This window comes from Ambystoma mexicanum, chromosome 12 (genome assembly GCF_040938575.1).
Source record: "Ambystoma mexicanum isolate Mex_15411 chromosome 12, UKY_AmexF1_1, whole genome shotgun sequence".
Taxonomy (NCBI): domain Eukaryota; kingdom Metazoa; phylum Chordata; class Amphibia; order Caudata; family Ambystomatidae; genus Ambystoma; species Ambystoma mexicanum.
In genome coordinates this window covers 875,134,201-875,160,614 of record NC_090936.1, presented here as the reverse complement: position 1 = coordinate 875,160,614, position 26,414 = coordinate 875,134,201, and the positions used below count along the sequence as shown (strand labels likewise).

Sequence of the window (26,414 nt, the reverse complement as noted above, 5' to 3'; positions counted from 1 at the left end):
GTTCTTCACCTCTGCGGCAGCAACCCCCAGCGCCGGTCACCTGCGGAGTGCCACAAGGCTCATGTGTCTCACTGACACTATACAATATCTTTCCTAAACCCCTTTTTGACCTCCTCAATGACCTGGGTGTCACCTACACTAACTATGCAGAGGACACTCAAATCCTCCTACCAATCTCCGGCAATTATGACGCCGACTCCCACGCACCAAGCAAAATATACCAAACCATTCAGGCCTGGATGCCACAACACGGTCTTTGCCTAAATGATGATGAAAAAAAACGGAACTACTCCTTATTGGCATACAATACGACTGCCACAAATCCTTTACTATCGACGGTAACATCATCGCCATCGCTAAAGAGGTAAAAACCATGGGAGTGTACTTAGACTCAGCGTTATCACTATATAGACAGTTTATTTTGCCTTTTTTCTTCCAACCTCTGTGGAAACAAAATCTATTTTTCTGTGGCGGAGTAAGTTCTCTACAGAAATCACCAGTCACAGAACTGTGGTTGAAAACCTCACTGTGGAAGTTTAAAAAAAACTATAAATTGCTCCCTGTATGTTCCTTCAGCTACATGTCTACGGGGATATTAAAAGATGTTAATAACGAAGCTATTTAAAGAACCCCCCCCCCCCCATCATTAATGAAGGTTCTCCAATGGACTGATATAAAAAACCTTTATCAGACTTGCATGCTGATGTAATAGGACCATTTATATAATATGCCACATTCCAAATTGTCTTTAATGAAAGTGAAAAAGCAATGGAACGAGCAAAACACCCAAGGACAAAACTGAAAAACAATGAAAAAAGAGAAGGAAAGTGTGAAGAGCGTGTGAAAGAGCATGAAAGCAAAAGGGGTGAAAACAAAAACGAACACCGAAAGGAAGATAAAAAGAACAAAAGAAAGCAAATAAGAGAAAGGTCAAGGCGAATAACGCAGTATGTGAGAATTTTTTGTAGTTTTGATGAATATGGATGGTAGGTGTAGCAATGGGTTCAAATTACCCCAAGGCAGGTTTCAGGATAAATGAGTAGCATACAGCATGAGTAAATACTGTTTGAAATGTCGCATGTTTGTAATGATTACGAATGATGGACATGGGATTTAACAGCCTCAGCCCGGGCTGCGAGATGCTAAATCCCATGTCTGCCCCAGCCGAGGCATCTAAGCTATTCGCACTGTGGATTTCCCGTGGCAAGCACATCTCCTGTCGGAATAAAAAAATTGGGCGCCGCCATTAAAAAATAGGTCCCTTTTTGGATCACTGTGGCCATGGAAAACAGGTTCCAAAATAGCCCCCATCATTCGAAAAGGGGACTGTTCCCTTTTCTATTTTTATGGCGGTGGCCATTTATATGGACTTAAAAATAAATAAATAAATGCACCCACCATGGACGGTGAATGCACAATCGCAACCGGGAAAGGCAGATTGGTCAATCTGTCTTTCCCGGGTGCGAATTGGCGTTGTAAACTCGCTACTGGAGTAATATGTTGCACCATTTTGCACCTGCTACCATCAATGGCCATTTAATACAACCGTGGATGTGTATAGCAAGTGCCTTTGGCATGCCTACACAAAAGTCCAAACTGTTGCCATTGCCAATGCTGGTTTATTTAGGTTTGATCCTTTTGAAAAGACAAAAGTCGCTCATTGTCGCACACAAGAAAACGGTGAATACTCCTCCCCCCTCAGCAGTCGGTGAGATCCACTGCTACAAACTAAACAAACGTGGACAAATAGCCTCAATGTCATTTGCCTCTGCCTCCCCAAAACAACTCAACTAGTGACGTCCTTTGTAAATCCTGTATCCATTCCTATTTCGTATGGGGATTTACGGATGTCCACAACAGAGTCAACCCCCATAATTAAAGGCTGACTTTAGCAGTGTTCAACTGTGACCTGCTCCCAAAAATTGCCGAGCATACTACCCTCCCAAGTCCTGTGTTAAAGCGTTATCTACCTATGCGTGCACCCCCAACACACGTCTGAATAACTCCTTCCCCTCTTGGCCATTCTATACGGTGTCCAATACAGAGTGCAGTTTTAGGTATAAAGCAGTGGGCGGGGAAAACACAATACGCGCAAAGTGAAGTGTTTGTGCAAGTGCCACACCAAGTAGCATGATTGATTTAATCAGCTTCAGTCAATGTGCGTTACTTTAGCGTTTCCCCAAATACATTGGGAAACTGAAGGAAGAGAAAAGGATCGAGGGTTTCATATGCATTTGCACCATAAATGCTCGACGTTCTCATTAAACTTCTTATTTGATACGTATTTGCACCAGGAATGTTTGACCCCCGTTAATTGCCTTCGAAGTTTTTGCCGAATTTGTAAACTCCATGTGGCTTCTTAAAATTGCATTATGCAGTTAGCGAAGCAGAAGCATGCAAATAGGATTCAAAGATGCACACGAAGAACAGAAATCTCCCTAATGAGGTGTCAATTAACACCACTCAAACAACTTAGCAGCTGTTTGCCCCAAGGCTCAGCCTCAGTATATGGGTGGCACGAGCAGTGTGGCGGTTTTTGTTTTACACACAATTCTGTGGAGAAAAAAAAAAGAACCTTACTGACTGCTAGCTGAAAGGTCAAACAGGACTACAAAAACAACTTTCTAAATAAGCACTTACACAACTTCCAATTGTAAGAACGTGTGCACCTATATTTAAAATAGAAGGCATGCATACAAAATACAGATTTAAAACAGGTTTCTGGGTGCTAGGTGGAAAAGCGTGTCTTTATTGTGTAAGATAACACAATATCTTTACAGTGACAAAACATACTTGAATGGATATGGAGCAGGCTATTTTTCGAAAGGGAATGGAAAATATCAATGTAAAAAAAGTTAGGAAAAGTACCTAAACCCTCCGATTCAAAAAGGTAGGTTTCATCAACTCCAATGTATTTGCACCAGCGAAGAAAGTTGGCCGTGTTGTCCCGAGCAAAGAATGATCCGGAGGCCGCATTTTCCTTGAATCTTACTTTCCTTGAAGGCAAAAGCTAGCAAGATAGAAAAATAAACAAAAATCAAAAAAACATGAGAATAGACAATTATTTCCAGTACGTTTTTTCATACTACAAAATCATTACACAAAATATTCTGTGTAGGCAATACCTATAAAAAGGGGAAACATGATCTCGTAAGTACTATTCATACTAATACACACCTAAGGACGCTACTTTCCACAACAATATCAGCTTGCAAAATGTCCTCCCGATAAAGCAATTCATATTCCTGGATTGAAGCAATTCATATTCCGGGGTAGGAAAGGCTATGTGCAGCTTCTTGGTGTCTTCAGAAAGGGGTGTGCATCTCAGGGACATCATTTGGGGGTCGCAGCTGCGACCCCTGTGGTCTGTATCCCTTGCTACCCCTATATAAAAAAGAATATGAAAAAAAACTGTACGCTCCTGGGTAGTAATATGTCTATCTTTCTCATCTCCCTGGCATGCTGTTCAGGATGTTTGTTTGCATGTTTGAGGTAACAAGTGCCCAGAGTACAGGATGCCGTGGCAGGGCGCCGCTTTGCCTGCGCTACTCTAAATTCTTTAATACACAATTATCAACCCTCCCAATGGTATGCATTTTGCCAACCTCTGAAGCGTGAAAAATAGACCTGTGTACTACCCAAAAACAGTGAATCAAGAAAACTTAACATGGCACGGAAATATGAGGTCACCCTGGGAAAGTACAGCAACTACTATAGGTGAAGAAAGGAAACCACTGGCGACCAATATCATCTAGCAATCTCTTTGTCCAGTGCAGCAAAGCCTGGAAAGTAGTCAAGGGATACCGAGAACATTTCTCAAAACACATTTGTTGAAGAGGGGATTGAATTTACCTCCCCTTGGCCAAAGACTTTACCTACAATAGATGCACTTCAGCTAATAATTAAGCACAACCTGCTTTGAAAGCTGCACAAAGGTGTTCTTAAAATGAATATAAAAGGGTACACCAAATGCGTGCTGTACACCAATGATCAAGCCCTGCGCCAGGGCCTTTCAATTTTTCAAATGAAATAGGCCCCCACACCTGGGATGTGTGGGAGCAATGCTCCCTGTGACATTGGCAAAGAAGAAAGAGTAATAATCATTTGAAGTACTCATTTAGGGTTTCTGCTCCATGATAGTTCTTTTTCTTTGTTCTGCTGTGCAGAGGCGCAACCCATCCTCTGATAATCTGCAGCTACCCTCCTCCCACCATTGCCTTTTTTAGGATTCTAATGAAGCCAATGGATAGGACTGGTGGTATAAACACATTTCCTTGGAAAGCACCAGTCTTAAACAATTCATGTGATCTCACTTCTCCCCAGAAGGGAGCCCTTCCCTGTGAGGCTAGGGAGGTGACAACACTACATTGCAACCCCCTAGTGGTGACGCAATGTGGGACCTCGCAGAGGAGACTCCCCTCATGGGAACAAGGACTCCCGTTCCCCGATAGACCTTCTCACCTTTGAGACCAAGAAATCCTTGAGGTCCTCCAAAAAGCAACCTAAAAGCACTACTGTTTGTTACTGGAATATTCCCTCCTTTCCCCATCCATGTCTTAATACTACCAAAATGAGGAGGAACATCCAGCCTTTGACACGGTCAACCATGCCATCCTGCTCAACAGTCTATGTGATAACCTGGGTATCAACTATCAGGCCCTGGCTTGGCTGACTTCTTTCCTCTCCGATCAACCCTCCCAGGTCCAACTTGGGTCCTTCCTCTCCTCTATCTCTACCTGTGGTGTTCCCCAGGGGTCTAACCTCTCTCCCAGGCTGTTCAACCAATACCTGGCACTTTTTACCCACCACATTGCCACTCTCTGCCCCAACTTTCAGTGCTATGCGGATGAGAACAAATTTTCAGGCTCCCCTCTGCCACCTCTTCTCTCATCTCCGACTATCTACTAGCCAGGAGTGGTGTGCTGCCAATGACCTCTGCCTTAATGCCAGTAAAACCGATATTCTCCTAATCGGCACACCTGCTCCCTCCTTTCCCATCACTCTCTGGCCAGTCTCTCTTGGCCCTCTTCCTGCTCCCACCTGTGAGGCTAAAAACCTTGGGGGAATTTTAGACTCCACACTCTCCTCCTCTCCTCACATCTTTGACGTCTCTAAGAGGTAACACTACCAACTGCACCTCCTCAGAGGTATTATTCCTTTCCTCTCCTTCCCCCAGAAGTTCACAGTCTCCAGAGCTCTGGTTCTCTCTAGGCTGGACTACTGCAACAGCCTCTTTCTAAATCTGCCTGCCTCTACTCTCCGCCCTCTGCAACTCATCCAAGACAGGACTGCGAGACTTGTCCTTGGCCTCAAGCCCAGAGATCTTATCTCTCCAGGACTGAAATCTCTGCACTGTCTCCCAGTGGCGGGGAGGATTACGTTCAAAACCCTCTGCATTGTCCGCAAGGCCTATTGGGGTTTGAGGCCTCAATACCTTCAACTCTCTCTTCCTAAATATCTTTCTTCTTGAACTCGTCGCTCATCCGCCTCTAACTCCCTCAGGATCAGTCGCTTCTCCAAGCAACAAGTTGGTGGTAGATCTCTTTCTTTGGCTGGGGCCTACCTCTGGAACAGCCTCCCTAGCCTTTCTGAAACTTGAGGAGAACCATCTCCGTTTGCTTCTGCTCTCTCTCCTCCTCTCCCCTGCTGATCTCCTGGCTGAAACTGAAACTGCACTGGTTACCTGGCTACCCTCAGATCTCGGTCCCAGGTCCCCCCGCCCCCCCTCCAGTTGCACACATGCACTGCCCCCCCCCCGGCAACCCTTGCACTCAGGGGCTATTTCTGCATCCCTACAGCCCCCTACCAGCACTTGAAACCCAACGTCTGCTCTTACCCTTGCACTTATTTATTTATTTATTCATCCATTCGTAGAGTGCGCAGAGGCAACTAGGCGCTGATTACTGCTTAAGGATATGGTTACAGCTTTGCCGTCTTAGAGGCATTACATCACAAGTTACACAGTACATTACATATAGAGCATTAAACACTCAGGCAGTTACATTACAAGTTAAATAGTATATTACATATGGATCATTACACACTCGGGGCATAAAATGTTAAGCAGTAGGTTTACAATGGGGTAGAGAGCAAGAATCTCACAATGTACACACATTTTACATATTTATATATTATTGCGGGTCCTTATCCTAATTTGTATTAGGATGAAGGGCTAAGAGACTATTGCAAGAGGTCAGCTCTGAAGAGCAGGGCTCTAAGGTTTTTTCTGAATGACCAGAAAAACATGTAATTTCTCAGATTGTAGGGGAGGGTGTTCCACAGTTTTGGAGCTATAACCGGGAAGCTTGAGCCTCCTGCTTTCTGTCTTCTCTAATGGGTGGTGGAGAGCAGGATAGTATAGGCAGAGCGGGTTGGTCTGTTAGTATTGACTTTGCAAATTAGGCTACTAAGGTATTTAGGAGCCTTATTAGCAATGCATTTGTGCCTCAACGTCAAGATTTTGAATTTAATTCCGTCATGGACAGTGGATGCTCCTTCTAGTGGATGAGATGTGATTGTGGCTGGGGATATTTAATGCTGCTCTTATGGCATTGTTTTGTACTGTTTGTACTTTTTTGATATTTCTAATGCTGGTTCCAGCAGTGAGAGTTGCAATAATCAATCCTGGAGAGTATAAGAGCCCTCGCCAGGGTGATCGAGTTTTACGTAGATAGAGAAGGGCGGCTGGCTCTTATCAGTATAGACGTGTAGGCGGCTGAAGCGGCCACAGCATTGACCTGTCTATTTAGAGTGAGTGTGGAATCAATATAGACTCCTAAGGTTTTTATTTTGTTAGCCACTGAGATGATGTTGACATCAATGATGAAGGACTTGTGTATTGTTGTGGGAGGTTACTGAGTTTCCTTTTGTTTCCAATGATAAGCTCCATCTTATAATTGAGGCATAGTTCATTGAGTGCCGTCCAGGCTTGGATTGCAAGATATATTTTGTTGAGATTTTTGGTGTCTGTATCATAACATCCGGATAATGGTATTATAATTTGCATATCATCCGAATAATTGGTATACGTAATACCCCTTTTTTCAAGTTTGTCGAATAGGAGCTTGGTAAAAGCATTATAGAGTGTGGGAGGGACGCACAAACCTTGCGGTACTCCACAAGTTACCAATGCAGGGTGATCTGCTAAGTTGTCCGAGAAGACCCTCATGGTTCTGTTAGTTAGAAACGATTTGATCCAGTTGATGGAATCTGGGAAGACTCGGGCTGCAGTCTCGAGGTGTTGGCATAGTATATCATGATTGACTAGGTCAAATGCCGGTGAGCGGTCTAGCAATAGAAGTATGCAAAGTTCTCCTGTGTCTATGTACTGATCCATTTGAGTTTTCAGATCGAGTAATGCAGTGTGTCACTGTCTTAAGCCCAAGAGATGATGATCTTCAAGATGTTTTTGGATTTGCAGGTAGGCTGCACGATCTATTTTAAGTAAAAAGGGGACTGTAGTTATAGGGCGAAAATTGGTTGGAATGTTAGGGTCTAAGGTGGGCTTTTTTAGCAGAGGTAATACCCAAGCTGTTTTTACGTCGATAGCACCTGTGTTGGAGGCGAACGAGTTGTTGATGAGACTGGTGACAAAAGGTGCCAGTTCAACTGCACAATCTTTGATTAGGGTAGCAGGGCAGATATTGCCTTTGCATCTAGATGGCTTTAGGCTTTTGATGATGTTGATGGTATTAGTAGTTGTAAGTGGAGAGAATGTGAATTTGGTTACTTTAGGGTTAGGTGAAAGGTATGTGGTTGAAGGGGTAAGGTTAAGGATGGATATTTTTTGTTCTATTTTCCTTTGTAGTAATGAGATTTTGTCGGCAATATCATTCTGAATATTGGAACACCATTGTTCATCTTTAATTGTTAAGTCTGGAGTGGGTGCTGGTGATTCTAGTTCACAGAGGATGGTGAATAGCTCCCTAGTGTTGGATTGGGCCTTAGATATTCTTTGAATGTAGGCTTCACTTTTAGATTTAATTATTTCATTCTTGTAGTTAGTAGCTAGGGTTTGGAATAGTATTCTATTTTCTTGCGAAGGCGATTTGATCCATTTGTTTTCAGCAGATCTTTTTAAGGTCCTAAGAGCTTTGAGTTCAGTGGAGAACCATGGATTGACATGAGGTAAGGGTTTGATCTTTTTACTTTTAATAGAGCGTTTTTTTCTATAGCTGCGAGCATAATTTCATTGTAGTGGCTGACCAAAGTTGACGGGTCACTGTAAACGTGTGCTATATCAAGGATAGGAGTGAGAAGTGGTAGCATACTGTCTCGGTTGATATTTATGAGGTTTCTAGATGGGGCTGAAGGTGTAGATTGAGGCTGTTTCAAGGTCTTGGTGGTGCAGAATATGATAAGATTGTGTTCTGACCAAGGCGAGGCGGATGTTGGTGGAGCAGTTACTATCAGCTTATCAATCTAAGGTACGTCGTTTGTCATGAGTAGGTGTAGTGATTCTTTAAGTAAATCCTTTGGCTTCAATAGAGTTAGCCGTGAGACTTGCCACCAGTTGGCTGCACTTTTATTTGTTTTATTTATTATCATTTTTTTTATTTGACTGTTTATCCTATGTACTGCACTGCCACCTCCCCCTTTCCCTGCCCCCGCACTTTTCCCCCTGCCCTGGACTTGCGCAATCTAATTGTCATCTGGCCTAGTAAGATCGCCGTCTCCGTCTTCCCTCTGTTCCCCCTCCCTTGCCTCGTCACACCTTGAAACGTGTGTGTATAGGTGTGTTATAAATGCCATATCATATCATACCGAGTAATAAGTCCTCTCCCAAAAGTACTGAGAAGAGGAAGATTGAAGGAATGATGCAAACTACTCCTTTTTGAAGTCAAAACGGTACTGAGAGGAGATGGCTCTAAGGAGGGATATGATATGGTATTTGTAACACGCCTGTACACAAGTGTTAGTGGCGTGTTTGGAGCTCAACGGAACTGTGGATCTGTGCGCTAGCATAAGAACTAGTTTGTTCATCAATTATGGATATTCCCTCAGCTTGTTGTTCCCACTCCTGCTGACTCTGTGTAAGGTTCCAAGGGACAGAGCTCCTGCAGTCCCAGATTTGAAAAAGTGCACTTTTTGTGGGGGTTGGAACCCTGTTGTACAGTGGCGCTGGGTCTGGTTTTCACCTAATCCAATTTGTAATGCTCAGTGTTCATTCGTCAATGATAGTGGACACCACTGTGGGTTTTGAAAACACATTGTTTTTATTGTGCCAGACGGCCACTATTTGTCAGCTTATATTTGTCACATGTATCAGTCTACAATTTCATTGGGCAGAGTTATATGCTGCTGGCCTTCCAGCGGCCTATAACTCTGCCCAATGTAAGTGCCGAGTAACATTGCCCAATGTAACAATGCCCAGTGAAGTCTGGCTCTTTAGTCCTTATCTCAAGAAGGCCCTTTATTGGTGCTTAGAACCCTGAACTGGTGGAAACAGCCTGTCCCAACCCCTGCTAGAGGATCTGTGTCTGCTGACCAGCTATCTCCTGGGCTACCTCAGTCACCATTCTGAGTGCATCCTTGAACTTTGTGGATCTTCAACTTGTACAACAATACACATCTGCTCCTGCAGTTTCAGCCTTCTACACCAAAGAAGCTGTGCAGGGCCTGTTCCTTTCAGAGTCCTATGAAGATCACCTGTTGCCGCATGATCGTGGTAACTCCTGCCAGAACCAGTCTACTTTGTGTCCTGTCAGTCTCGTGACGTTGCCTGTCCTGTGGAGGTCTGCATCTCTTTGTGCCAGGAGTATCCAGCTGTCCAGCCTTCAGAACTGTATCACCAGAGCCTGACCCAAGTACTAGCTGTACCCACTCTAGACGAAACGGACCCGGGACCTCCCTCGACTGGATACATCGCAGAAGTGGGCACAGCAGATCTAGGAACCACTGAAGTGGTCCCTGGAAGTATCAGAGTAAGGCGGTGAGGGAAGGCGGGGAAGTTATACTACCATTTTCAGGAAGGGAAGTTACACTAACCAGATGTCTAGCGTTGACCTGATTTTTAAAGCCTCATGTTACCAGTAACATGTCACACCCTGCTTACTTCTTGAGCTATGTCGCTGCCGTGTGCAGGTCTATTTGAACAGGAATCTGATCATACCATGTTCACATGACCATACACTTTCCTGTGAAGTACTGAAGTTAAAAACACTGCAACGCTACCTGACCTAGTCACTACTGACAAATTCGTTTCTAGAACACAATTCGGGAATGCAGGGATGGATGATGGTCTCTAGGAACCACACTATATTACTTTCTAAGAGGAGAAATAGACTCGATTCTCTACATTTTCAAAGACACCTGCAGCAAGTTGCTTGCAGGCTTATCTGTTGCAAGCTACAAGTGACCGTACAGCTGCGTCTTCCCTATATAAAAGAGCGTGATGCTCTTGCAAGAAGTTCATCTCCAACGCTCTAAATGGAATTGGGCGACATCTTTAGTAGCTATTTTGATGATGTGTAGAGGGAAATATGTGAGCAGGCAATGTACAGCTCCCTAAATAGCCGTAACCGCCTGTTATAGTTCAGCTATCTTCATCAGACATACTATATAACAGAAAAAAAAGCACTCCAGCATCTTCGGGGGCACGCAAAGTGGAAGATTAGCGATTCTGATTTTGTACACTTGGCCTGTTCCTGCACTCAAATTGAAACTATATGGACCCGAGTACAGCCTCTGATAAAGTTAATGGGAGTAAATTGAGGACTGTGCTCGGGTCCATGGGTTGTCCACGTGATCTTATAAACATTGATGGCAATACATTCAAGTAATCAGGCCTGTGGTAAGAGCGGAGGACAGGGCCATTGTACACAGTATTTTTCCATATTGTCTGGTCCATGACAGGTTTGCGTTTTAGCCCCTGTGTTATTTTCTCATTTTATTAATGGTTTACAGAATTTCCTGGCAAGCCTGAATGTCGACTCTCTGGCTTGGAGTTAGACCAGGCCTTTCCTGGTATATGCAGACAATATGGTTCTTATTGCACGCAACCCAGGGCCTTACAAAAATGAATTGATGGATATACAAGCTTATGAATTCATTGGACTTAAGGTGAACACTCAAAAATCTGTTTTAATGGTCTGCAATAGAGCGAAAGAAAGCACAAAAATGTCTAAAATGCTTAGTAATGGATGCACTATCCCGAGGGTTACAGAACCTAAGGATACGTTTTTCTTCAGACCCGATAGGGTCTAGTCACGTCATGAAGCAGAGTTTAAAGATGAAACAGCAATTTGGGGGAACATCCCGTTTTATAACCATGTGCAAATGTCAACCACTGAATCTGATTCTTAAGGTTTACCAGTTACAAGCCAAAGCAAAGATAAATATGGCAAAGTTGCAAATAATGGAAAATTATTTCCTTCCGAAACTCCTGTGTCTATCAAAGTCTGCCCCCAACTAAGCGACTCATGCCGAGTTACGTCTAGGTTATCTTGAAGACAAACTGTCTGGAGGCGCCTCTACATTGACTACGGATTTGGTCTAACTTTAGGGCAACTTTGACACAGAATATAATTATGGAGCTGTTAAAGAGGAATGGCACGGGTAAAAATTCCATGGCTACAATATACCGAAAAGAGCTTTTCTAAAATGAATGCACAAGCACTTTCTGCAACACCAGGTCTAATGGATAAAACTGCACAATCTTATTATAAAGCATTTATGTGCTCCTCTATTAAAGAAGAGAATCTACGGAACTCTTGGGTCAGTGCAAATCGAAGTTATGTTGTTTTTGCTGCTCTAGACATTTTGCAGGATTATTTCACCTTGAGTCATACGTTTTAGGACAGGTGGCTAATAACGAGAGCATGTTTTAATGCTCTCCCGCTTAAAACTATCACAACTAAATGGACTTATCAAAGAAATTATATTAATTTCCCATTATGCAATGAGCCAAACAAAAATGTGTTGAATTTCATCATGTTTTGCCCGGCGTTTTTGCGCATAAGGTAACATTCTTTGGATTTTAAGAGATGAATTTTACTCAGTGCTTTAATGTCATATTTAAGTCAGGCTTTCTATTTAAGAAATACGTTTGCTGATACTACACACACACACACACACACACTGTTTAAGTCTATGTACATTTTATGAACTTTTTTTAGAGATCTTTTTTTTTATTAGTTGGGATTTTTAACTTAATGGAATTGTTTTTTTTTTTAAAACTTATGTTTATTGATTTTACATAAATAACACAAAAAAGATAAACATTGCAACTTATAACATTGCCCCCCCCCTTCCTCCCCTTGGATCGGATGAAGTCATATTGTCCCGGGTTCCCATTATGCGTTGAAAATATCTGAAACTTTAATGTTGTGGGGGCACCACTGTTCCATAAAGTCTGACTGGAGATATTGTAGGGTCCCTTCCCACTCTTTTACAAACTTGTCTCCAGTTCCTTGGATTTTGTGGGTGATTTTCTCCATTGTTATATGGGACCAGACTTTCTGTAGCCAAGTAAATGTCATTGGGGTATTCTTATTTTTCCAATTTTGTGCTATGGTGGTCCATGCTGCTATAAGTAGTCCCGTAAAGCTTCTCCATTGTGATGTACGATATTGTCTTGCTGTGTCATCTCTGATTCCGCAGAGCCACACCTCCTCCCCCATCAACCCCACATCTGGGAAAATTTTGCCCATTTCGTTTTTCACTTCTTCCCAGAATGGTTGTATACCCCCTACAGTCCCACCATATGTGTCTCCACGTTCCCACTTCATCGCATCCTCTCCAGCATAGGTTAGGTGTGTTTGGGTACATCGAGTCGGAATTGTTTTTTTACATTTATGTTTTATGGAAGTATTCATTTACGAAATAAACATTTGACAGACTGAAACTTTATGGACCTCTCTGCCCCTGTTACGCAGTAAAGTACCCACTATGGTTGAAACACATTCACAGAGACCCGTGAGAACTCCAGCTCTTTTGCTGGATTTAAGGCCTTTTTAATTTTTACTCCTGAGTGAGTGGGACCTTTTTCTCCCTCTCTCATGTGTTTTTACCTGATTTGGATGTTGCGTTTTCACTGTTTTTGGAGTCTGACAAACTCCATAGGCATCTGCCTTTTGTATGGTGACACACAGAACTTTCAGTGCAGTGTCACTGAGAAATGCTTTGGATTTCTCATAAGGTTTAAATACCTTTTCTTGTGTGAACTACAGATCCCAAGAATAGTAAAGTGAAATTGACTTTACTTACCTTTTCTCTTTGTAGGTCCAGCACACACCATCTTATATGGAGTGCTGGGGGGTTGCATAGTAGCCCCTTATCCTACTTTCTCATGTAACATTTGTATGTTACCCTCACTACTTTAAATGGCTGACAGCAGTGGTTTAATTATTCCTACCATTGATTGTGCTTTTCTACCGCAGGCTGAACACTCAGCTGCAATACAGCACCCATGGGTGACCATTTTGTCAAAATGGCCCCCTTCTTTTTTCGCCATTTTCTGTTTGTTGGGTCTTTCTTGGCTTTCACGCGTTGAGACAGGTTTGAGCCCTTTGTTTGTCTTGCCTTTGCCGGGCTTCAGCCATGAAGTCCTCCCTTGGCTCCAGTCTGTCTGGAAGGACAGGATGTGCGGGAGGGTCCTGAAACTCACCTGTCCGTTGTCTCTAGGAATGCCTGTATGAAACCAGTCCTGATTGGCCAGCTGGCTGTCCTGAAGGACAGCCACCCTGCTGTGTGATTGACAGACTAGGCTGTGCATGAATGGGAAATCTTGCTTAAAAAGGTGAGGTTCTTGGGACTACAGGCAGATTTGACCACTAGAAGAACATCCGAAGAAGAAACCGTGAACACGAAGCTCGCTGCAACCTTCTGGACCTTCAATTGCCCGGTGAAGCCCTGCTGCTGTGCTGACCTCCCTTTTCACCTCAACAGAGAAGCTCCTCAGGAATGACTTTTCCCCTTGGGTTAGTGGGACCAACTAACCCCGAGACAAACTCCACTTGGCTCCTCTACCGACTTGGTGTGCCTCTGTTGTTGCAGAAGCCCAATACCCAGGGTTGAGAGACCATATTCGAGTGCAAAGTATGCAGCAGGGACGAATCCGGCTAAAAGCTCCAGGAGCCTCCTAAGGACCCTCCAGAAGCAGGGCATCCCGATCCAGAGTCCCCTTACCAAAGCACAAGACAGAGGGAGCACAGAGAGCCCAACGGGTGTCCAACAATCTGTATCAGTGCGGTTTGACAAGCGCTGAAACCGCAAAGTGCCACTGAAACGAAAAGGGCCCGTAGCTGCCGACGACCTTCCTGTGTACTGCCGCAGGAGCCCTCCAGAGGTCCTTCCTTTTGTCCCCACAACTGAGGCTCAGGAACCAGGATCTGCTTGGCTGTAGCAAGACTGAATCCAGCTGGACCACATTTTCTTCTAACCAGAGGTAATATTTGGGCTTGGGGTGCTTACCTTCTTGCCTAAAGTCGTGCTGTCTCACTTGAGACTTGCACCTACTTACTTTCCGAGTTCATTTCAACTCCCTTTCTACAGTCTTAACAGCTTGTGGCCCTACGAGTGATTTTCTGAACTCTCTAACTTGTGCAAGACTTTGATCCAAGAAGTACATCAGACACAGATGGTATCCCAATGACTTTGGCGGTCCTTGCTCCCTAAAGGCACTCTTCTTAATACATTGACTTTGATATTGCTTGTCTCCCCTTACGCTGTGGCTTTTTAAACACTGTTACTGCTGGGAAAGGCACATCTCGACTTCATTGGAGGATTCAGTTGTCCGCACATATTCAGAGAATCTGTTCCAACCGTTTTGTTTCCCTTAACCTTTTACTTTCTTCAACTCTGAATCTGCAAAATATGCTTGTGTAAATAAATGTTAATACTATCCTTGTGATTGAAGTCACCTCCGGATGTAGGAGAAGTGTATGAAGCATATCCAAAGATTATTCACTGGCTTGTTTGATTCTGAAAAGTAATTTCAAAGTTTATTCGTATTGTTATAATATTTTACCTTTTTAAAGTATGCTTATTCAAAACTGACGTTAAATAAATAACTATTTATAACTAAAACCTTGAGTGTAAGTGTTACTTAGCTACTTGTATTTACAGATTTCAATTGCACAGCTATACAGATCACATTTACTCCTCTTGAGATAGGACTGGCTGCTCAGTCACGCTCCCAACCTGTGTAGTACGGACCAATACCAAAAGGTAGGTTACCTAATACCATGCAGATACGTTTTGTGTAGTCTCATACAGTGCGACTACACCAATTCTTACCCAACAACCCTACCATATTTATTGGGCTATTCCCATTCTTTACCAAAGCCTTTACAGCAATGTGTTTCCCTTGCTTTCCAAATAGCAAATACTGGATGTACTCCGCTGCTCATACACTTGACTGCAGGATCACAGATTTCATCAACGTAAATGCATGCAAGGACACTTACCCTGAATTGTGCCTAAAATCGAGCTAATCTGGAAACACTTAACAAGCCATCTGTAGAGAACCTCTGCCTGACTCAACAGGTCTTTTTCCTTCATACCCTTGTCTTTCCAACAATACTAGGCTGCAGTTTTTTATTGCCGTCTACTGGAATGCTACTCTAGGACTGGTATCTTCTGTATCTCCTATAGTTGATCTGGTCTCTGTTCTGCTTCATAACCTGTATTGATAAGTTGTTACAATCAACAAAAGAACTCAAAAAATTGAAGGTCAGTTCAATGGTTATTTCACACACAAGAGGAGGGAACTAGTTTGTAGCTAGCCCATCGTCTTGAGACATCAAAACTCACTGGCCCGATAGAAGCAGGAGGGACAGCTGAATAGGAAAAAGTGAAGGAAACCCATCATAGGCTCTGCCCAATCCAAAATGCCCAGTCAAATGATTATACTTAGGTGGAATTTTCTGGGTATTTAAGCTCAAACACAGGGACCACTGTGGGAAAACTGAGGCACAAGAGGTCGGACAGGAGAGTAGCAAATTTGGATTCCAAAAGAATGCCATTGATGGGGAAATCCCCTTTAAAGGGCCTTGTGCACACTGGAAGATCCCGATTATCAGAAAGCAAATATTGGGATCAGGTGGACAGGCAAGGAAGAGCTTTCCTGAAAAAGCTGCATGAAGCAGGTCAGTGTCTCTACCTGTCCGGGGCTTTTAAAAGACAAACCAAACGTGAATTCTATGACCTTAAATGTAAACAAATGTAAAGAATTAATTAAATCCCAGATAGCGAGTAAAATAATGTTGAGGAACCTTTTTACAAGATGTTGCTGAAAGAGGGATTGGACCTTGTGAAGGCATCATGAAGTACGACACAGACAACACTTATTTAACTGAAATGTCAGGGTGGTTGAAGGCCTAACTTGCCCTATGCCAATGTGGTTTTTCCCTAGCAGAATGAAACTAAGGAAAGTCTGTGTCAAAGAGTTCAACTTAAAAGTCTGTGGCCAAAACGTATCCATGCCCTCAACTATTTTAAACCAATGTGAAGGGATGTCAAGTTCAAAAGAAACATGTTCAACTCAAAGTTCTGAGCTTCTTCCAGCTCAAAGCTTTCTCTCTGCTCCCCTTCCCCAAGCATAAGCATAAGAAAGTTCCATGAAAGAAAAGTCTCAAATGTTCCTTTCTTCAGTTCAAGGCAATATAGTTCAAGACCAAATACTTGGGGTTCCCTTCCCCAAGTTTTAAGCAGTACAATCCAGAACAAAAAGGGTCTCAGGATTCCGTTCCCAAGACAAGTGTAGTTCAAAAATGTTCCAGTGGTTTTGTTGAGCTTGTTTCGTGATGCTTTTAGCTCTCACCAATTAGGATTCTCTTGCCTAGGTGCAGTTGTCAGACCACATGGTCCACCCATCACAGGTCATGCAACCAGGGTCCCAGGACTTCTCAGTCCAACATAGAAGTCCTGTTACGCTCACCTGGTCTCCACAGGGGCGCCAAACGGAGCTGGAAGGTCCGGTGTTGAGTGGTTCCTTGTGTCCCCCTGTGATTCCCCTTTTCGTCACAAAAGCAGGTTGCCTAAAATGGTTAAACCAAATGTTACCCAACCATAAAGACGAGGGCAACTCCCGCCTCCCGTGACCTCTTCTTGCACCCTTCTGCTATGTCTCACCTGTATGTTATGAATGGCGGACTCTCCATCCTGCGACTGTGTGCAGGGGTGCGTAGTAGTTCAAGGATCTAGTTACTTCACTGATCCTGCAGAGTTCCAGACAACTGTGACTCAATGGGCAAGTCTTTATTTCAAGGTATGGATTGCTTAAGAGTTCAAGTTGCCAAAAGTTCACTCCTGTGCTTCTTCCTTACAGGTTTCCCCTCGGTGCTTAATATGGAGCGGGGTCCCTTCCGGAAATGGTAGCTGGCTTCCAAGGTAGTTCTAGCGGCAGCGTTATGCAATAATCTTTCCACACGGTATTGGTTCTCTGCGCACCTAACCTGTATTTGTATTCTGCAGGTGCGGTATATCCAAAGCAGAGAGTGCGTGGCGATGTCTTGTGGGGCCGCAATAAAGGGCTGTCTTCAGGTGAGTAGCGGCGCTGCACAAGATTTTAAAGTCTGAATGAGGCCTTTCCCCCACTGCGCGGATAACCTGAGGTCTTTGTTTTCTACAGTCGCGGCAGATCTGGAGCAGCGATCGGATGATGGAGCGGTGATCGAGTGATGGTGCTTCTATGGATCGTTGGAATGAGCAGCCTTCTGGTAAGTATTAGCGTTGCGTTGCTAACCTGGTGTCTTCACCTTTGCAGCTCTGCAGAAGCGGTGACTCCGGGTGACCGAGATGGAGCATCAGGTAAGAGTCTTGTTCTGTTCTCTTCTCTCTCCTTCTTCCTTGCAGGTAACTTGAGAGGACGGGACGGGTGTGGCTGAAGACAGGCCTGGACTTTGCAGACACGGTGACCGTTACGCTGCAGGAGTGCAGAATAACGCGAAGCGTGTTCTTTACAGAAGGTGTGGTTTATATAGTCTTCAAGAAGTAGTTCCCAGGTAAAGTAGTCCCTCCAACCACATCCTAGCAAGTAGTCCCTTGGTAAAGTAGTCCCTTCAGCCTGCCTCAGACTGGTCTGCACGTGGTTCTCTCCCTTTGAAACCTGCCTTACTTGAGATGGCAGTATGAGCCTGGCGCCAAAGGCGCCAGGACCGAGTCCAGAAATCCCTTAGGGAATCCTTTGGGACCTTGGAGGTCCCCATGGGTGACAATACCCTGGGCTGGTTGGTCTGTTCCTGGTGTCTGGCGGCAGGTACCATGACAATTTCCTTGGGGTACAACGTTCATTCATTGACAGTTGTTTTTTCGATTTTAATTTTGCCAAAACAAATCCCAGAAAAAAAAACATTGAAAAATATATGGGTGGTGGGGTAACGGTATGTAAGGTGTGGGGATAGAGGGGGTGGTTTGGGGGGGTCTCCCAAAAATAAAACGAGATGGTTTTTTGAGAGGGAAAGAAAAATAATAAATAAAAATGGGCCAAAAAAAGCAATCGAAAAAACAACAGTTGATGAATGAACATGGAACCTGCCCCTGGCTTTTAGGGTGCAATCTTAGATCCTTTGGCTTTTCCTGGATTGCCTCGTTGCTCTGCTGCCATTTATCACACACTTCGCCAAGTAGTTGTCTTGCTATACTGCATTCATTCATTAAAGTTAATTGCTCATGCTTTCTTTAGTCTTTACTGCAGTCAATAGTCAATTGTAAGGTTAGATGTCATTCACTGTGTAACACAGCTTTACTATGATTTGAGTTTCAATTCAGAGTTCAAAAGTATTCTTGTTTCTTAAATCAAATTCAAGTTTGAAGGCACACTTGCAATGACTGAAGGTAAAAGTGTTTTAAAGTTTGCAATTCAATTTGCTGGTTTAATTCAAATGGGAAGTTTCCCTGTAATGCGATGTTTAAAGTTCAAAATCTCATATAGTTTGGAATTCAGCATACCTTGGTTTCTTACAATGTTAAGGTTTCATGTAGTTCGGTATTCAGTATACCTTGGTTTCTTGCAAGATTACGTTTTGATATAGTTCAACATTTAATAGGTGGACGGGCACTTGCCTGTGATCCTGTTCAGAGCTCCCCAGTGCTTGCAAGTCACTCACCAGAGGTCTGCTGCTGTTGCCAGCGGGTCGTCACGCAGCTCACCGGTGTTCGCTTGTCCCTCTGACACTCACCAGCAGCCTGCTCCCGATGACTTTTGGGCGGGGACCACCGCCAATGCGAGCCCCGCTTGCCTTGCCAACTTCTTACGAACACAGTGTTCTTTGAGGCCTGGGTCTGCCGGCGTCCTGGTTAGCATCCAGTCCCACCGCAGCTGTCCCTTGAAGAGCAGGTCCCCTGCTAATCTCCCTGCTTCTCCTTCACGGCTCTCTTGACTGGTTCTCCAGGCAGGTTCTCTCTATCCTCGTTAGTCGCTCATTTTATGCACCTGCAGCCCTTTATCAGGCTGCAGGAGTGTCAGGTTAATTAAACCAGCCTGACAATAGTTAGGCAGACATGCCTGACGTTCCCAGTGTTTGAGATGCAGCTTCCTAGCCACAGTACCTAAGTGGTGAAGAGGGGTAATCTTCATTACTCTCAGATGTCTCATCTTTGTCTCAGTACCGTCAGGTGTGTGTGTGTGGAATAATGAGGGCAATTGGCTTGTAACAGCCTATAAAGGTTGGGGGAGGGTTAGGTAGATTATTACTAGGCAAAGGGGATACCATATCTCATCTCGCTTCTCTTTAGTTCTTTTCCTCCTACTACTACGTCTAGACTTATAATATCCCTTGCCAGTCCCTGGGTAAAGGAGACATGTGGGACAATATCCCATAATTACTTTGGGAACAGAGGTTTCTTCCAGAAGGGAAAATGTGGGATACTAGGACTCGCCAGAGAACATCTTTCTCCCAACCTTCAGGGACCCTCCACCCAGGTGATCCTCCCTCGCTTCTCCAACCCCCAGGGTCAGGATTCAAAAGCGATGGCCTTTCCCTGGCCACCTGCGTAGAGGATCCAAGGGGAGTAGGAATATCCTCAGGTTTCTCACAACCTGTAAATGAAACTTTTGTATTATATTCCATAGAATCTACCAATGGGAAGGGCACATTTCTCTCTGGCAGTAAATAATTGATGATTCACCAGGTCTTGTAATTTCTCCGCAGGAGGAGCCCTTTCCTATGAGGCTAGGGAGGTGAAGCTGCTATCTGATAGTCCCCCTAGGAGTGGAAATATGCAGGAGGACCTCATAGGAAGGGACTCCCCTCCTGGGGATCATGTCGTCCACATGGGTGGAAATAAAACCTCTACAACATTGTCACAGAACCCACTGACCTCATGGTCACCCTTTACTCACACAATGGATAGTCGAACCATATGTTACTGTAAAGTGATGAGTGTGATAAATGTAGCTCATACTGGGACGAAGGAGAACATGAGAAGCCAAATGCAAAATCCGCCAAGTACTGCAATGAGGTGGCTCACTTGAGGCATAAAAAGCGCCAAAGAGACTTTCCAAGATGGCGCTGACATTCCACGCGGGAGGAGTGAATCAAAGAAGAATGTAAGAACAGACTAGAGATCTCTCATCGCTGAAGCCAGCAGCACACAAGTCCCGCCCAGTGAGATTGAAACCAGGAGGACCAGAGAAGCAGAGAAGCTGTACCTCCAGTCAGAGGCCACAAAAAAAACAGGACGCTCCTACAACATCCCAGGAGCCAGCTGGGAGCAGACTCGCCAGAAGAAAGAAGCAATCGAGGTGGTGGCGCGACCACAGAAAGGTGAACTGTGAGGTCTGGAAATAGTGCAGAGACCAACAGCCGGAGCCTGCCATGGCGCCATGCAGGAAATTGCAGAGGAAGGAACCTGCAACCCTGGGAAGAACTGGAGCCGTCTCCCATTGTGTGAGATATCAGGCATTTATCTCTTTCTCCACAATAGGTTGCTGGATGATTTTAAAAGTGCTCAATAATAGTATTTTTACACATCACTAAACTGTTTCTTTCAAGTGAAGTATTTCATTTTGACAATACACACATAAAAAAAAGCCTGTTTCTTGTCCCATATTGTGGGGTTTGAATGTTGCTGTGCAGTATTTCCCTTAGAAAGAACCAATAAAGGGAGAAGTGAACATGTTCCATACATATAAATCATTACACACCACAATGCCTAGCCGTTACCACATGAGCATTAATCATGCTATCAATAAACCCTTCTCTAGTATGAACATACCACACCAAAGCGCAGTATCTATCAGAGATTGGACTTGCCTTTAGATAACCAATTCCCAAACGTATTTGCCCATCCTCTAGAATCAAAATGGCATGCATGTCTCAGGTACTTCAGAACCATACCGATCACCACCACAGGTTTAGCATCTGCATTTTCGGCTACTGCACAAACAAACCCATCCCCTTTTTTCTTAAAGAGCTGCATGCAGTGATGGCAACAAACATGGCAGAAGGTTGTTGTACAAGACCATTCCTGAAAAACAAGCTGGAAGCTGCCATTAAAGCTCAACTAGTTGAGAATGGTGAGGAGGCATAATGTGAAGGACCACCAGACTGCAGGTGTTTATTCAGAACATTTCATGGGTTCCATTTGAAGAGAATGTTGACTTATAAAAACTGATGCAGTAGTCAATATTAGTTTTTCTTTCTTGCATACACTAAATCTGAATTATCTTACCTTGCTTGCCTCAAATGTAAAACATCTTCGAATGATAGTTTCAATGATGCCCGTTAACTTGCAAAGAATAACACCATTATCGAGTTCTTGCATGAACTTCTCAGCTTTAATTTCAATACCTAGGGAGGTAGAGTAGTACTGGTAAATTAAACATTTCATAGTAAAAATATAATTCTGAGAAATCCGCACAACACAAGGGCAATTGAAGGAGTACTATGTGCTGCCATTGCTACCCATAGACAAGCTCACTCCCCACAGGACTTTGCACACCAATGTTGTTCCCCAAGATCATTCCTGAACCCATCGATGCTCATGTGTACAATTTCACTAATTAACATCTAAGAGAGACTGGTAGTTCTCGAGGGGCCGCTTGATAGGCTTCAGCTTGGTGTTCTGCACTTTCCTGTCCAATGCTGCTACCTAAGCATTCCCAGAGGTCTGCTGCTGCATTACTCTCCAAGCCTGAACCAGTCTACTACGTATGCCCCTTCAGAGACTTTGATTTACATTACCCTTTGTAAATATTGTTTAAATATCAACATTCTGTACAGATCTCAGTCGCTTAAACAATAATTTCATTATAGAACACAGAGGTCTACTACAGGTTCCTTTAACTCTCTCTGAATTATTTTTTCTGCAAGGTTACAACCAAATCATAAGATCATAAACTCTTCATAGAATGGGTACACGCATCCTCACACTTTCTTTAATGGCTGTGTAAAAGTACTAAAATGATGCACACAGTGATGGAAGCTGGACAGTGTTTTGGAAGTTATTCAGTGTAGTACCTTATTTCTAGAACCTGTGATGAACCCAGCAATGTCATCACTTCCTCTCTGGGGAAACTCTTGCCATATGGCCAGGGAAGGGCAGCGGCTACCTGATCCCGACCCTGGTGTTAGCTGCCAGAGGGAGGATCATATGGGGCAGAGGACCCTCGTTGGAGGGACAGAGGGAGACTTGTTGGTAAGAATGTGGTATCCCCCTTTCCACATAGGCTATCACATCCCCACAAGTTTATACAATGGCCTGTGATACTGAAAAAATGCAACCACCTTATACTGAATGCAGGGCTCCTTTTGACAACTGGTGTCAAAACACAGAAGAGGAAGAGTCAGAGTAATGCAGAGCGCTAGACTCCTGGAACTAGAGGCACGCTCTAGTGTTTGGTAGCATCCAATTGGTGCAGGACATTTAAAATCCTGGTATCGCAAGGAAGAGGGAGTTCCACTATTCCCGATGCGGGCTTCGAAACAAGAGGCATAGCAGCTGCAGTTGGAAGGAGAAACGCTGCCACTGTCGCCGTCGCAAGAGGTCCAGAGGGAGAAAGTTTGCTGCAAGCAGACTGACCGAGAGGGATGCTGGCGAGAGGCAAGAAGGAGAGTCGCGGAGAAGGCCGAAACAGCCAAGCAACACTGGTGAGCCCAGGGAAGGGAAGTCGGATGCCCGGGCGCTTCGCGGCATGATCCATACGCCGAGAGAAGGCAAAGAGAGATGCATGGCAAACCCAGCAAGGGAGTTGGGACATTGGGCACCTTTGAAAAGGAGGCAAAGCAAAGAGGGTCGAGGACCCAATACTTATCAGAATAGAATCATTCATGTGGAATAAGTCCTGGCCATAAAGTAAACCATACAGCTGGTTGGGAGTCTGGAGACACACACCTAAAGAGAAGGAGAATAAGCCCTGGCAGGAGAATATACCAGGCAAATGTGACTGCACGTTTGGAGACCCACACCCAGAAGGAAAAGTGTACCTTGTACATTTCTGTCAGGAGAGTATACTAGGCAAGGTGGATGCAAGTTGTGGTCCCACAACCAGTTATAAAGAAAGACATTCCAGACAGCCACTTGAAATTGTGTGAAACCCAAGGGAAGGGAAACATACCGCTTGGGTTGGGAAAGTGACTGGCACAGGTACTATAGCTCAGTGGCAATGCGCACATCTTGGAAGCAAGACGACGCAGAGCAACACAGGTTCGAATCCCGAGTCCACGCTCAGAAATCTCTTGGGTATTAAGCACGTTATAAATAACCAATCATAATTATAAAAGAATTATTAAGCAAGTTGAGGTGAGGAAGAACCCCTGAATGTTTGAGTCCAAGGGAAAGGAAGCCATACTCCCTGCGATACCAGGATTTTAAAAAATTGCCTTTTTATCAAGAAAGCGAACTGTGTTTTGAAACTTGAGCAAATCAAGGGGTGAGAAAGAACCCTTAAGTGTGTGAATCTAGGGTACGGGAACCATAACACCCGGATTGGAAAATTACATTTTACCTAGAAAAGGAACTATGATTTTCTTAGGTTTAGCTTGTAAGGGTCAGGATAGGATTTTGGACACAGGACAGAAAATCTTTTATTTTTGGACATTCTGACACAAACATCCTTTAGTTTCGTTGAGGCAGGGAAACCTCCCATAGTGTTAGGGAGAGATAGGTCTTTTTCTTACCCTTTTTTAACTAAACTCTATAACAATCATCACAATGCCGCTGTGTCCAAGTCTTACCCCGGAATCATTACCGACCATAGTTTCTTTTTCCACATAAAGGAGCATACAGCTTTAAGGGAATTAAGGCACAGAGTATGATGCTCTGCCCATACCTGGCTCTTCTCCATCATATGGCCTTTGACTTCTCTATGCAGTGATTTTCAATTTATTAATTATGATTGATAGTCTATTGTGGGATGCCAAAGTGGTATTTTCCATAAATAAAACTTTGCAAGCCTTGCTTTTAAAAACAACAATGGAAACATGCATTGATATGGCAGGACTTTAAGACAGAAGACTATTGTCACCTGTACACCTGTTGCTAAAATCTTGACATTATTCACAGCCACTAAAATCAGACAAAGTATGCAAATGACAATGTAATAATCTTTCTCAAACAGTAGATCAACTGGGAGGGCGAAAAAAAAACAAGATACTTGGAAACTCCCCTCAAACACATTTTGCTTTACTATACAGTCAAATAATGTGCTTCAACATTCAAATATTCCAGTGGCAAAAATGTTTGCCGTTCGGGATTAATCTGGACAATCTTTGAGGCTAGGAAGGTGAACCCACTCAGAAAGACCCGGGTGGGGAGGGGGGTCGAGGGGGAGGAGGTGCTGCTGAGGAATCAGCCTAGGAAATGGCTGCCTAGCCTTTGTGCTCCACGTAGCACCGACTTGTATCCGACGCCAATGGCTGAGATTTCCGTCATCCTCCTTCCCTTCTTGCCACTGCCTGCAGTAGAGATCCCGAGGCACGTTTACCTCCAATCCTGTGGGAAATCAGTGCTCCGCAGCCCAGATACGGCTGATTGAACTTTGGCCAGGTGTGCAGCCTCGTCATCGGCCGGAACGGCCAGTGCCACTTAAAACCCCTGGGAGGCCGAACCAGACCAGCTACTGGCTTAAGGATGTGTGCCCGCGAAGCCACTGCAATCACTGGGGGTCGCGGGCAACTTCATCACCCCTCACCCATTCAGTGCAGCTGCTGCCTGCAGCATCGCCGGCTAATCCCGCTCTGCGAGGTGTTCCGGGGGACTGAGGTTTCGAACCCTGCGGACTCGGGGTGGAGGACTAGGCGGGCGGGCGGTGCCTCATGCCGGCTGCCGTCCTGGAGGTAGCGGACTGCTTTGGGCTGTGTGCCCCCCTGAGGGCACTCTCGGCGCCACTGGATCCGCGCCTGTGGCGGACCTCTGGGGGTACTGCGTACTGCCTGGCTCTGCATGCGGACAGTGGGAGCTCCCTGATACGCCAATACCTTCATCCTACATCTTCCGGAGGACTCTGGGGAGTCTGCCTTGCTGGAGGTGGAAGAGTTGCCGTAGGGCTCGGCCTGACCTCGTGGGACTGCTGGTGTGCAGCTGAGGCTCCCGCCACAGGCGAGCTTGCTGCCGGCGCGGGGGGGGGGGGGGAGGGGTGTGTGGGGCCTGATGTTCAGCTAACCCCGTGTCTCCTGGGCCCGCAAGCAGCATTGTGCCTGCCCTGCATCTATCCCTCCTTTTGTGGGTTCTTGGTGCCATATCCAACGCCCCCTCCACCGGACTACGTGACGCACTACGCAGCGCCCTGTGCCGGCACTTGGATTGCGGTGCAGCCCATGGACTCGTCACCAACACCACCCGCTCTCCTTCCCCTGACACTGTGGGCCCCTGAACTCTGAGCAGCACTGTACTTTTGCACATATCTGACTTGCCCACTTGTGCCCCCACGCGCCTGCTGGGTACTTGCCACACACGCCTGTGAATATCTGTTTGGCCAGTTTGGAGCCACGCTGCTGCCATGGCCTAGTTCTGCGCGGGGGGCAGTGTGCACGTGCAGAGTGCCTGTGCTGCCACCACATATATTTCTTATACCACTGTGACCCCCCCCCCCCCCTTGCCCATATCAGCACACACCCGGATCACTGCCGCCGACCCAGCTGTGCCATCACAGTGTGGTTCTGGTTTCTGTACTGGCTGCCTAGCCCCGGATGGTACTTAATAGACAGGCTGACCCCCCACTAACCATACCGGTCCTGTTGTGCCTCCAACCTGGTCTTTCTTCACCCCCAGATGCAACCACTGTGTATTCACAGACCCCAGCCTTAACTGCTGAACTTCTACAGCGACTGACATTACCCACCTGGACCCATCCACAGTGTCGGCTGAATAGAGATGTCGAATAGATCGAGGTACCAACAAAGTGGGGGCTATGGATAAGTTCGCTAAAGTGGCGTCTAGAGTGGAGCCGGATCAATCATCCAACCATGAAGAACCCGTTTCGTCCCCCGGCGCGCCTGCCCCTGATCTCACCGCAATGATGGAGTTCATGG

At 45.0% G+C, this 26,414-nt stretch overlaps 1 protein-coding gene across 7 annotated transcripts in view; it reads right to left on the bottom strand.

Moving 5' to 3' along the window:
- Positions 1-26,414, bottom strand: part of GAS2L3 (growth arrest specific 2 like 3) — a 412,693-nt gene that overhangs the window by 167,050 nt on the left and 219,229 nt on the right. For all 7 annotated transcript variants that reach the window (XM_069629358.1, XM_069629355.1, XM_069629354.1 and 4 more), the window contains 2 exons: positions 21,616-21,734; positions 2,869-3,010 (listed from right to left, as the gene is read on the bottom strand). In XM_069629358.1, the coding sequence (XP_069485459.1) occupies positions 2,869-3,010; positions 21,616-21,734 (261 nt within the window). The remainder of the gene's footprint in view (positions 1-2,868; positions 3,011-21,615; positions 21,735-26,414) is intronic.